Genomic DNA, 11,741 nt, shown 5'->3' on the forward strand with positions numbered 1-11,741 from the left:
AGCAGAGGAAAGCGGGGCCGGGACTCTGGGCCCTGTGGAGGCCCTGGTCTGCCAATGAGCCGGTGGCCGAGGGGCACTGGCCTCTCCAGAAGAAGCAACCGTGAGCGCAGTCATCTATGCCCTGCAGCCTCCGCTTCCTCCTCATTGAAAGGCAGCTAAGAAACACCCGAGGTTGCCCTTCACTTATTGGAAGCTGGCAAATGTGTGGGTCGCTGTAGAAATCCCTGCCCATGGAGGTGCCATAGGTCAGCAGCCCCTTCCCTTGAGAGGGTCCTTCTCCTCCAAGCCCCTCGGCCGCATTTCCTCCTCCAGGACACTCCTCACAGGCTGCTGGGGGATCAGCCTGGCCCTTCTTCCTTTTTTTTTTATTTAAACAATTTTTATTTGTTTTGGAACAAGGACAAACATAAAAATAATAATAAAACAACCATCTTTCTTTACAAATTGTAGAAAGTGTGTCAGTTGGTTACAGTATTTCCATGCATCTCTTCCATAGTCACCACCTGCTTTTCATATCAAATCACATATTTTAAATTCACCTATATTCATGTATATCACAATTATTATATCTCAACCTTAATTTGACTATAATTGTTTCTACATCCTTTTATATATAATATTCAAAATCTAGAATAGGATTATATGATAACATTCCATTAAATCATCCTAAAATCATCCAATCGCAATACATCTTTATAACATATTCTAGATAAAGTTTTTAAACCTCTCATAATCTCCATGTGGTGTTTATATAAAATTTCATATTATCAAACTAATATATCTATATGTATTGTTATCATTATTAATCATTATTTAACTATAGCTATTGTCACTTCATCTTATACATACCACTAGTAAACTAAATTTAGCTTAGTATTTATTATACATTTTCATTGCATCAACTTGAATCTTTCCAGTAATAGTACGGTCTTATATCTCTTGCCATTTGTAGCATTAATGTTCTAGTTACTTTCTTAATAAATCTTGTATAAACTTCTCTTAGCAACATGTTGTTCCTTTTGTATCTCATAAAAGCTCGAAACCCAGCATCTGCTCTTTCCATCAGCTTATCTTTGGTTATTGCTGGTGCTTCTGTCAATATTTCTCTCCTTACCTCCGTCAATTTTTCTCTCTTTTCTTCTTCTGTGCTTTGAAGTCTGGGGTAGAGTTCCAATCCATCTTTCCATATTCCGTTCTTGCCATTCCCAACCATGCTCACTTTGTTGTCAGTATACACAGTTTTCTTATCTATTTGCTCATTTTTTTCTCCCATCTTTTGAACTCTGTCCTCCACTTACTTCATTTGGCCCTTCTTCCTTTTGAGGGGGGCAGAGCAGAAGGGCCGGGGAAATGCATCCACCTGCCCCTCTGCCTCTGAGGGGGGCTCGCTTCCTCTGAGCCCGCTTGGGCACTGCTCCCGTCTGCCCCACAGCCGCCAGCTCTGCCGGCATCTCCTGCTCCTCCTGTGCTTCCCTGAGCCTGAGGGGCAACCTCCAGGCTTTCCTCGTCTGATGGGCCGAGCAGGAGACGGCAGAGAGAGGCTGCTGCCAATTGGGTGGCATCTGTGATGGGTGGCCGAGGAGGACCAGCCAGCCTAGGCCCCTCGCCCCATTTGGCCGAAAGCCCCGGATGCCCCCACCCACCCAATTGGCCGCTCCAGGAAGATTGGGGGGGGGGGGTCTGCAGCCCTGGGGCCTCCAGGAAAGTCAGGTGGGCAAGGAAGGGTGAAGGGGGGTTCCCCTTCGTCTTCTCTAATGGGGGGGGCACTGGGTAGGCTGGCCCAAAGGCAGATGGAGCCGCCCTGAGGCCTGAAAGTTGGGAGGGGAGGGAGAGGGGTCAGGCCGCCTTGTCCCTCAAGCAACAATGCCCCGCCTTTTGTCCCCTCCAGCCGCTTGGTCTTGGGGGACCCACCGCACCTCTGAGAGAAGCAGACGGAGGCCCCACAGAGGCCCCAGCCCTCCTCCTGGCTTAACGGGACCAAGGGTGGGGCAGTTTTCTAGCATCTGGGGATGCGTGGGGGGGGCTCTATATAGCCTGATCCCTGCCCCCCCTCCTTCCTTACCTGCTTTGGCTGCAGCTGGGCACCTGAGCTGGCACTCCTTCCCCAGAGCTGAGCTGGGCAACAGGAGGAGCAGGCGGCCTCCCAGAGAGCCCTGGGCTGGCTCCCAAGGCCTTGGTGGAGAGGGGGGGGGGCTCCCCTTGTCTGCAAACCTCATCCAGCTCCTGGATATTTAGAGGTCAGCTTTATTGCCTAATGGGGCTTGAAACAGCTGGAATGAATACAGGTCAGGTTTGCGGTCATCAGGAGGGCCGGGTTTTATGGCCCAGTGGCAAGCCAGGCCGGTGCCCTCTGGCCCGGATGGAGGCTGGCTGCCCTTGGGTTGGGCTGGAGGCAGGGAGGGAGAGGGCAGTCAGCCGAAAGCTCTCCTCCGTCCTGCTCAGGGGGCTTTCAGGCGCTTCTGCAAGGGGGCTCCTGCCCCTCCCCGGGGCAACGGCTCTTGCATTGCCTGGCTCAGCCAGACCCTGGAGCAGCAGAGGCCGGGCCCAAAAGCCGCCGCCCAGGAAGCGGGCAGCCAGGCTCCATACTGCAGGCTTGCCCTGGGAGAGGCTGCTGCGCAGGTGGGCTCAGCCGGATGGATGGAGGGCAGCCCCTCTGCTGCCCCGCGGCCCTTGCTCGCCCTCCATCCGGGCGTTCTGAGCAAAGTCACCAGCTGCTGCTGTCTGGCCCAAGACTGGGCTGGGGGTGGGCAGCTCTTTTCTCAGGGGGAGGCTGGGGCTAGGAAGCCTGGGCTTGGGGACTGGTAGGGGCTCCCCACCCGATGGAGGGCATCTCTGTGGGGCCGATGGCACCCCTGGGGGGACGACAGTGCCCTCGTTGCCTCTGCTGCCCCACAACTGCCGGTCGCTTTGTCCCCTCTGCAGGTGGACGTGGAGGTGGAGAGCATGGACAAGGCCGGGAACTTCATTGGCTGGCTGCACATTGAGGGGGTCAACCTCTCGGTGGCCCTGGTGGAGCAGGCCCTCTCCAAAGTGCACTTCACAGCCGAGCGCAGCAACTACTACAAGCCCCTGATGGTGGCCGAGGCCGCTGCCAAGCAGAAGAAGGAGAAGGTAGCAGTCAGGCACCCGGGGGGGGGGGGGAGGGGGGAGGGGAGGGGTCTGAGCTGGGGTTGCTGGACAGAGCTCGCTTCCAGGGGTCCCCTTCCAAGCTCTGCTACCTGAAAGGGGGTTGGGGGTCCTAGCCTCACCCACTGCTGCCCAGAAGCACGGGGGGGGGGGCGGAGCAGCACCCGCCTTTGCCCTCCTGCACCCAGCAGATCTTAGGGACTGGATCCTTTGCCCACTCAGGCAGCCTCCCAGGGAACCCTCCAGGAAGGGTCCAAGCAGCAGCCTTACCAAGGGGGAGGGAGCCCTGCCTTCCCCTTTGTGCCTTCATCTTGGCCAGGGAAAGCTGGCTGCCAGCTTATCTGACTCTTCCTTGCAAGCCCCTGGTCAGTTTCTTGCCTCCCCACCCCCGGGCCCTGGGTCCGTCTGGACACTCCCTCCCGGCCCCCCTGCTCCACCTGCTGCTGTGGCTGCCCCTGGCAGGCACCTCTCTTGCCCCTCCGTGCCACCTCTTCCCCCAACTGGCCCAGAGGAGCTCAGGTGGGCAGGTGCAGGAAAGGTCCATTTGAAGGTTGCATCTCTCCCTCTGCCCCCACTTTTCAAGAGGGGCCCCTTGGAGGCCTTGAAGGTCACCAGGGCAAGGAAAAGAGGGGGGGTGTCAGACCTGACCCCTCTCTGGCTCCTGGGCAGAAGATGGGCAGGGGGAGCTGCTTTCAGGAGCTGCAGGCCTCCGGGAAAGATGGCAGAGACAGGAGATGGCGAGAGCCTGTTTGCCACTTTAGGGGACTTACCTGCTTCCAGCCAATTAGGCAGCTGATGGCATTAAGAGAATCAAACAGGAGAAGTCAGTATTAAAAGCAATCGAATCATAAAATCCATAACTTCATTTCCATTGGAACATAAAGGATGGCTAAAATTAAATAAGCAACTGGTGGGGCCCCTCCCAGTTCACCCCACAAGGCCTTCGGGAAGAGCTGTGTCTGGGTTCGCCTGGTGTGCCAGCTGTGCCTCTTCTTGGACCCGGGGGGGGGGGCGGGGCGGCAGGAGGGTCTTCAGACAGTCCCTGTGCCCTCTGAGTCGAATTCCCTGCCACGGGTACCATGTGGGGCTGTGCTGGGAGAGCATCAGGAAGCTGCAGCAGCTGCTGAGGGCAGTGATGGGTGCGGGGCAGAAGGCTGTTAATGGGGAGCCTCGGGGGGTTGCTGGAGGCCCCCCATCGGCCACCAAGAGTTAAATCGTTGGTGATGGGCAACCAGTGGAATAAATAATCAGGGTTCAAATGTTTGGGGGGGGGAGCAGGGCCCCCAGTTGTGCTGCTCCCTGCCTGGAAGACTCGGCTGCGCAGTTTGGGTTAGCATGGAAGGCGGGCTGCTGTGCTAAGCCCTGCCACATCTCTCTTCCCCAGGTGTGGTCACAGTATGAAGAGCCCCCTGTGGAAGACGTCGTGCCCATAGCCGAGGAGAAGGAGCGCACGGCCAACTATAAGCCGGTCTTCGTGACCGAGGTCACCGACGACCTCCACTTCTACGTGCAGGATGTGGAGACGGGTGAGGAGCAGCTGGGGGGGGGGTGGGGCTGCTTAGGGGGACAGAGGCAGCTGAGGGCTCTGGGTGGGGAAGATGGTCCCGGGGGGGGGGATGGAGGGGAGGCCAGGGCACAAGTGGGGGTCCCCCCCAGAAGCAGAGCTGACCACAGTGCCCGGGGGATGACCAGGCTAGGATTGGGGGCAAGGGGGCTGGCCGGCCTGACTCACGGTTCCTCGCCTTCTTCTCTCCCCTCCCCTCCCCCCGGCAGGGACCCAGCTGGAGAAGTTGATGGAGAGCATGCGGGGCGAGATTGCTGCCTGCCCCCCCGTGGAGGGGGCCTACACCCCCCGTCGTGGGGACTTCTGCATTGCCAAATTTGTGGATGGAGAATGGTATGCCTTGGTCACCTAAAGACCCTCTTCCCCAGCCAGAGCGAACCTTTCCTGCCAGGCTGACTGGCACCAGGCACCCCTTTTCTCACCAGGAGCCTTGGACCCATTGCAGGACCTATGCCCTCTGGTGCCCTCCGGGCAGACCGCTCCCAGACCGTCGCAAGAGGGAGGGGACGGGCTTGGGCTTTTCGAGGGGGACCCGTGTATGTCCAGAAGGGGAATCCGGTCCCTGAGGCCAGGGGCTGCTGGGAGAGGCGCTGGGGACGAAGGGCCCAGAGGCTGGAGGGCCGGGGCAAGGGAAGCAGAGGAGCAGGCAGAGTTTGGCCTAGCAGGAAGGGTCAGAGGCCCTTCCCTGCCCTCCCTGGGCAGAGCTCATGCCCAGCTGTGACTTCTCCCCCACCTTCCCAAGGTACCGGGCGCGGGTGGAGAAGGTGGAGTCCCTGGCCAAAGTGCACGTCTTCTACATCGACTACGGCAATGTGAGTTGGAAGGGTCGGGGTGTGTGCAGGGTATTATCCCCCTCCCCTTTGATACCGGGAATGAACCGGCTGCAGCGGCTCCAAGCACCAGAAGCAGCTGCCCAGGACAGGGGAGGCTCTGGGGCCGGAGAAATGGGGGGAGGGTGGGGAGGTTGCCAAGATTCAGGTGGTGCCACCTTTGGCTGCTATCCTGGCTGCTTGGAACAGTTGCGACCATTGTTGGGGGGGAGGGGTCAATGGGCCGCTGCAGCCATTAATCCCCTGCTTTCCTTCCCCCCCCCCCCCCCCCAGAAGGAGACCCTGCCTTCCACCCGCCTGGCCACCCTGCCACAGGCCTTTGGCACTCGGGTCCTGCCCGCCCAGGCCACTGAGTACAAGTTTGCCTTCATCCAGGTGCCTCAAGATGTAAGTTTACAGGGAAGGACCCCCCCCCCCGTAGCCCCCCAGGAACGGTAGCTGAGCAGCAGAGAAAAGGGGGCGTTGATGGTTGGCAGCTGAACCCCGTTTGAACCTTTTAAATTTGATTTATGCTTTTCTTTTTTTTTCTTTTTTTTTAAGCTAACTAATTTATTTTTTATTAAGAGTTTTGTACAAACAAATTTTCCCCCTTTTCACCCCCCCTCCACACAATATAAATCTCATACAAATGCTATACCCCCCCAACTCCCCCCCCCCGCAAAAGATTTATGCTTTTCATTGCTTTTGCATTTATGGTTATGGATGCCGTTACTGTGGGGAGCTGCGTTGTCCTGGGAGTGGGACCATATTGTGTGTTCTTTACATTTGGGGCTCTGAGAGCTCACTGGAAGCCAGCCTGTCCGTGGGGGGGGGGCTTAGGTCCGCAGGGGGGGCTCCCTCCGGCAGAGCCCCTTCCCCCTTCAGGCAGGCAAGGGGGGGGGCTGCGCTCCCACCAAAGCAAGGCTGCTCTGTGCCCCGTCTCTGGCCTGGCGCTCCCCATCCCCGCTTGACCGACAGCGTCCGTCCCTTGCAGGAGGAGGCCCGGGCGGATGCGGTGGACAGCGCCGTACGGGACATCCAGAACACGCAGTGCCTGCTGAACGTGGAGTACGTGGGGCCCAGCTGCACCCACGTCACGCTGCAGTTTGCCGACTCCAAGGCGGACGTAGGGCTGGGGCTGGTCAAGACGGGGCTGGTCATGGTGGAGCCCCGCAAGGAGAAGCAATTCCAGAAAGTGGTGAGCCCTGCGGGACGGAGGGACCTGGGGGGGGGGAGGGACCTGGGGGGACTCTGGGGCCAGTGGGCTCTGACTCCGCCTCTCTCTTGCAGATCACTGAATACGTGAATGCGCAGGAGGCTGCCAAGAGTGCCCGGGTAAGTGAGCCGGAGGTCTTCCCCCCACGGGAGGGGTGGGGGAAACGAGCCCTGACCTGGAAACACCCCACACAGACCCCGCCTGAGTGGGCAGGGGCTTTCTCCCCGGGGGGCTCATTCCCCTGGCTTGTCTCCTTGTAGCTGAACCTGTGGCGTTATGGAGATTTCCGGGCTGACGATGCAGATGAATTTGGCTACGGTCGCTGAGACCCTCCACCTCCCTCCCCCCGCCACAGCCTCTGCCTGCAGCTAGAGCCTGGCGCCTGCAGGGGCACAGGGAGGCACTCAGACCTCCAGGGAGCAGGCCCTGCAAAGCAGGGGGGGAGGAGCGCTCCCCAAACCTCCCCCAGAAGCTGCACCTGGCCTCTTGATGAGCAAGCAGGAGAAATGATTTAAGTCGAGCTTTGGAAGCAAATAAAAGTAGTGAGAAGCTGGGCCAGGCGCTGTCTTTTTGGCTTGTGTGTGTGGGGGGGGGGCACTGGTCTTTTGCTTCCCTACCCACAGACACACAGCCCGATTGGGGTTGTGCAAGGTGGGGCTGGACAGTCTGGGGCTGGAGGTCCCTTTGCACCTGTTGTGGGGACCCTGCCAGTTAGATTATTTCTATTTTATTTATTTATTTATATTTCACATTTCTGAACCACTTCTGAGGTGCATTCCCTGACGCCGATCAAGGTGAGCAGTGGCTCTAGGGCCTTGGGGGATGGTGCTTTCTGGGACTCCCAGCCCCCGGCCCAAGGCAAAGTGCAAGCGAGGCCCGGAGGCGACAGGCAAGGTGATTCGCTGGGCTGTGTGGCGAAGGCAACCTATATGGGGCTGGGATGGACAGGTCGAGCGTTGATCGGGCCGGGCGAGTGAGCGGCGGCAGGGTGAGCGGGTGGCAACCAGGCGCGGGGCGGGGCCAGCCAGAGGTCGCTACCAGTTCCACGAATTAGGTCAAATTTTCCTTACCGGTGGGAACCGGCTGAATAGCAGCTCTGCTTCAGTAGAAGCCCTTTGCCCTTCCTCTTGAGGGGGCGCCATCCACGGGAGGGCCAGATGTTGATTGAGGACGGGGCCCCCCGGCTGCTCTAGGGCTCTTTGAGCTGGAGAAGAGCTCTACAGAGATGCTGCTCCCCAAAACTATTCGAAGGAGCAAAGAGGAATCCAGGCGTGTTTCTGTTGGACAAGCTGCCATCACGAAGATTCTGGGCAGCCCCGTTTCTCATGGGCCCCACATGAAGGAGGGAGAAAACCACTTTCTTCTGCGTAGGTGGATCGGTTCCCATCCACTCCTTGCTGGGTGGAGGCCGGCCGATGCCCCTTCCTCCCTGGACGGGCAACTGATTCGCAGACAGGCTGGCGCTGCCTCCGTCCCGGTGCCGCGTCTCAGGCGTTGGCAGAGCTGATTAGAAGCGATCCCAGCGAATGAACAGGTGGGGCCCTTGTACATCAGGGGCCACACAGACAGACGGAGCGCTTACCTCTTTCACTCACCCAGCAGGCCTGGGGCGCACAATCTTGGCACAAGTTGTAGGTGGCAATTGTGGCAAGGTCACCTCCCAGGGCTGGCATTTGGGGTGACGGGGGGACATTTCTCTGCTTAGCCAGACCCCAACATGGCACCAAAAGGTCACGTTGCGATCAGCTTTCCTCTCACCCTGGCCTCTGGGGAAAGAGTCGCACAGCCGCGAGAGCCTGGCATTTTGAGTCTCCACAGGGTTCCTGGGCCCTGGTAGTGGGGCGGTTGTCCTGGCCACCCTGTGACTGGAGGGAGGGAGGGAGGGGCTGCTCATCCAGCCTCCGTCCACCACGGGCAGAAAGGAAGGCATTTCGCCACAAGTGGACTCGGACCTCTGCAAGTCTCAGTGGTGCCAAAGCCCTGGGATGGCCCTCAGCCCCCCTCCCCACCCCCAGGAAGGTAAGGTTGAGGCACAGCTGGGCAGAGTGTTGACCACAAGAGCCGCCGAAGATTCAATTCCAGAATTGGCTTGAATTGTGGTTGGTGCAAGAGGGAGATTTGGGATTCGGCCCCTCCTGCAGAAAGGATGAATTGCCAAATTGACTTGCAGTGCTGGGCTTGGAAGAGGAGGAATTTCTCATCCCAAAAGGGCTTCAGGTGGAGAGGAGGCCAGAGGCCTTTCAGCCCAGGACACAGGGCATCTGCACTTTCAAAGCCGGGAGGGGGGGGGATGTCCCATGGGGTGGGGAGGACTTTGGGCAAGGGGAAGGTGGCCTGGCTGCTGTCCATGGTGCTGATCCAGCAGAACGAACCACTGCTTCCTGTTGCTGGGGGGGGGGGCGCTGTGGCCGAGCAGGCCCCACAGGGGATGTGGGGAGGGGGGGGGAGGAAAGGAGCTCCGAGATTTTGTGCTGGGTTGTGCAAGCCGGCCTCTCTCCGCCAGACACTGGTGCCTTGTGTGACTTTGCAGGACTGGTGCACACGCATGTGTCACGCAGAGAGAGGAAGCTCCATGGAGACCCTGTGGGCACCCCTTCCAAGGGCTTGCAAATACTATTCCAATTACAGGGATTTGATTGTACTAATTATTGAAACATGTCAGCCACTGCGGTGTCCTGGAATTAATTATGTTCAGAATAAATGAAACCCAGAGGTTGATCAGGAACAAGCAGCCTGCCAGCGCCCACGGCCTTCCCCCCTCCCTGAGAGAATGCCTGTGACGGCCACTTGGGGAAAAAACCCTCCTTGCAGAATGACCCAGAGGGGGGCCGGCCAGCTCTGCATGGAAACAGCTGTCCCCAAACCTCCCCCCTGCTTGCTAGGTTTGTGGGCTTTTCCAAATCCCCTCTGAGACCCCCCTTTTCCGTGGGGAAGGCCTGTACAGATTCTGCCCTGTTCTGAGGGAAGGCCTGGAGCTAAGACTCCGGAGAGCCCCTGGCCTCTGTGCCCCAAACTCCTCATCCTGAGACTCTGAGGTGCAGCCATGCCAAGGGAGGGGAGCCTCCTCTTTCCTGGACCAAGAACCGTCCCGTCCCCCCTGGGGGGGCCACTGTTCTTGGACTCGGAGTGCCCTCTGAAGCCAGCTGGAAGCAACGTGTCCTTGCGTGGAAACTTAGAAGAATCCTCTATGTTTTGCGGCATCTGCACCCCTTCCTGGTCCATCGGGCTCTGCTCACAGTCACCTCCAGAGTGGATTACTCCAACACTTTGCATGTACATGGGGCTTCCCTTGAAGAGTGTCTGGAAATTCCAGCGGGGGCAGAACATGGCTGCCTTTACACGTGCCTCTAGGATGGCAGGGGCCACACCTGCTCCAGGCACTTCATTGGCTGCCAGTTACTTCCAGGTGCAATTCTAGGTGCTGGACCTCACCTGAGCAGGTTATCCGAAAGGCCCCCTCTTCCCAATCCCATCCACCCATCCCATCATGTCCACAAGGACAGAGTGCGGCAGGTCCCGCCTAATGAGACGCAGGCAAGATGTCTTCCCTCCCGTGCCCACAACTCTCTGGGACACTGGGACCTCCCCCGCACACCAGGTGAGTTTAGCCCCGTCCCTGTTAACCTTTCAGAAGAAGAGGAACGTGGTTCCCTGAGGAACCTGCGGGGGGGGGCTGTGTTGTGTATAGGTGGGTGTGCTCCCACAGACTCATTTTTATTATGCATCTTGTTTGCAGTTATTCTTTATAAAGTATTTTAACAGTTGTGACTCCGGTTTAACTATTGATTGTCTGCCTCCCAGTTTTAATTCGATTTTAACTATATTTATGATTACTTGTAAGGTTTTTAATTTGGTACCTGTACACCGCCCCGAGTCCCTTCGGGGAGAGGGGGCGGTCTAGAAATCAAATAAAATAAATAAATATAAATAAATCGAGCTATATATACAAATTAAGAAATAAATCCAGAAGGCATCCTGAGTGAAGCCAGTTGCAAACCACGAATGTGCTGTTGTCAAGAAAAAGATGTTACAAACCTGACTTAATCACGGCTTAAGTGTGGGCAGATGTGACCTTGGAAAGGAAGCGGGAACTGCCTGCTTGCTGAAGGAGAAAAAATGGGGCTGTCAGGCAAGGCAGGACGAAGCTGTCAGCTCAGCCGGAAAAGGCTCAGGAGGTGCTAAGCGATGGCAGGCGCCCTGGGAGGCCAGGCCAAGCCAGCCTCTCCCTTCCGCTCCTTCTCTTCATCCCGCTGCAACTGCCCTCACCCACAGGCAAATGCCACGCACGACCCCATCGGATCCTTTTTGGTGCCAATTAAATGCATATTGTGTTTTGCATAACTCCATATGGGACACCTCTTGCCCCTTCAGGCCTTTTGCCACTGGTGCTGTAATACATCATTTTTCACTCTCCTCTCCTCCGGCCACAGAATCCCAGAGCTTGAAGGGACCTAAGAGGCTCTCGAGCTCCTGCATTCTGTGGGATTCCCCACACTGTGTAGCCCACAGAAGTCAACCCCTCCCCCCCCCAATCTCTGTTGGAAAACCTCCAGTGAAGGGGAGGAATCTCCCAGCAAGGGCCACCTGTTCCATTGATCGACAGTTGTGTCTGTCAAGAGCAAGTTCCTAAAATCTAACCTTCCACAGGTTCTATTCCTTCTGTTCTGGAACAAGGAAGAAGGAGTCTCTATTGTTTCTGCTCCTTTGACCCTTTGCAACTGGATCAGGAGACTGAGCTCACTTTAACTCTTCCCACCTCCCCATAGATATAGGTTAACCTTACACAGGAAAAGACCCGAATACAACAAAACCAGCATACTTACACCCGTGAAAATCTACGAAAACACACACACAAACACAAACACACACACACACATATATATATATAATGTTGATACACACACACACACACACACAAACATACATACATACATACATACACACACATTTAATGTTGATATAAGCAACCCATTTTTCATTAAACAGTGTGTTGTCTGGGTACAAATATTTTGTGCCAACAATCAAA

General features: G+C 56.9%; 1 protein-coding gene across 1 annotated transcript in view; it reads left to right on the plus strand.

Annotated features, from left to right (window-relative positions):
- SND1 (staphylococcal nuclease and tudor domain containing 1) overlaps positions 1–7,269 on the plus strand; it is a 75,613-nt gene extending 68,344 nt beyond the window's left edge. Inside the window, exons 17-24 of the mRNA XM_081957587.1 lie at positions 2,923–3,111; positions 4,511–4,652; positions 4,900–5,023; positions 5,433–5,502; positions 5,794–5,907; positions 6,494–6,697; positions 6,790–6,834; positions 6,976–7,269. Coding sequence (XP_081813713.1) covers positions 2,923–3,111; positions 4,511–4,652; positions 4,900–5,023; positions 5,433–5,502; positions 5,794–5,907; positions 6,494–6,697; positions 6,790–6,834; positions 6,976–7,041 — 954 coding nt within the window. The 3' untranslated portion in view covers positions 7,042–7,269. The remainder of the gene's footprint in view (positions 1–2,922; positions 3,112–4,510; positions 4,653–4,899; positions 5,024–5,432; positions 5,503–5,793; positions 5,908–6,493; positions 6,698–6,789; positions 6,835–6,975) is intronic.
- The last annotated feature ends 4,472 nt before the right edge of the window (positions 7,270–11,741 follow it).

This window comes from Natrix helvetica (genome assembly GCF_964273705.1).
Source record: "Natrix helvetica genome assembly, chromosome: 6".
Lineage (NCBI taxonomy): Eukaryota > Metazoa > Chordata > Lepidosauria > Squamata > Natricidae > Natrix > Natrix helvetica.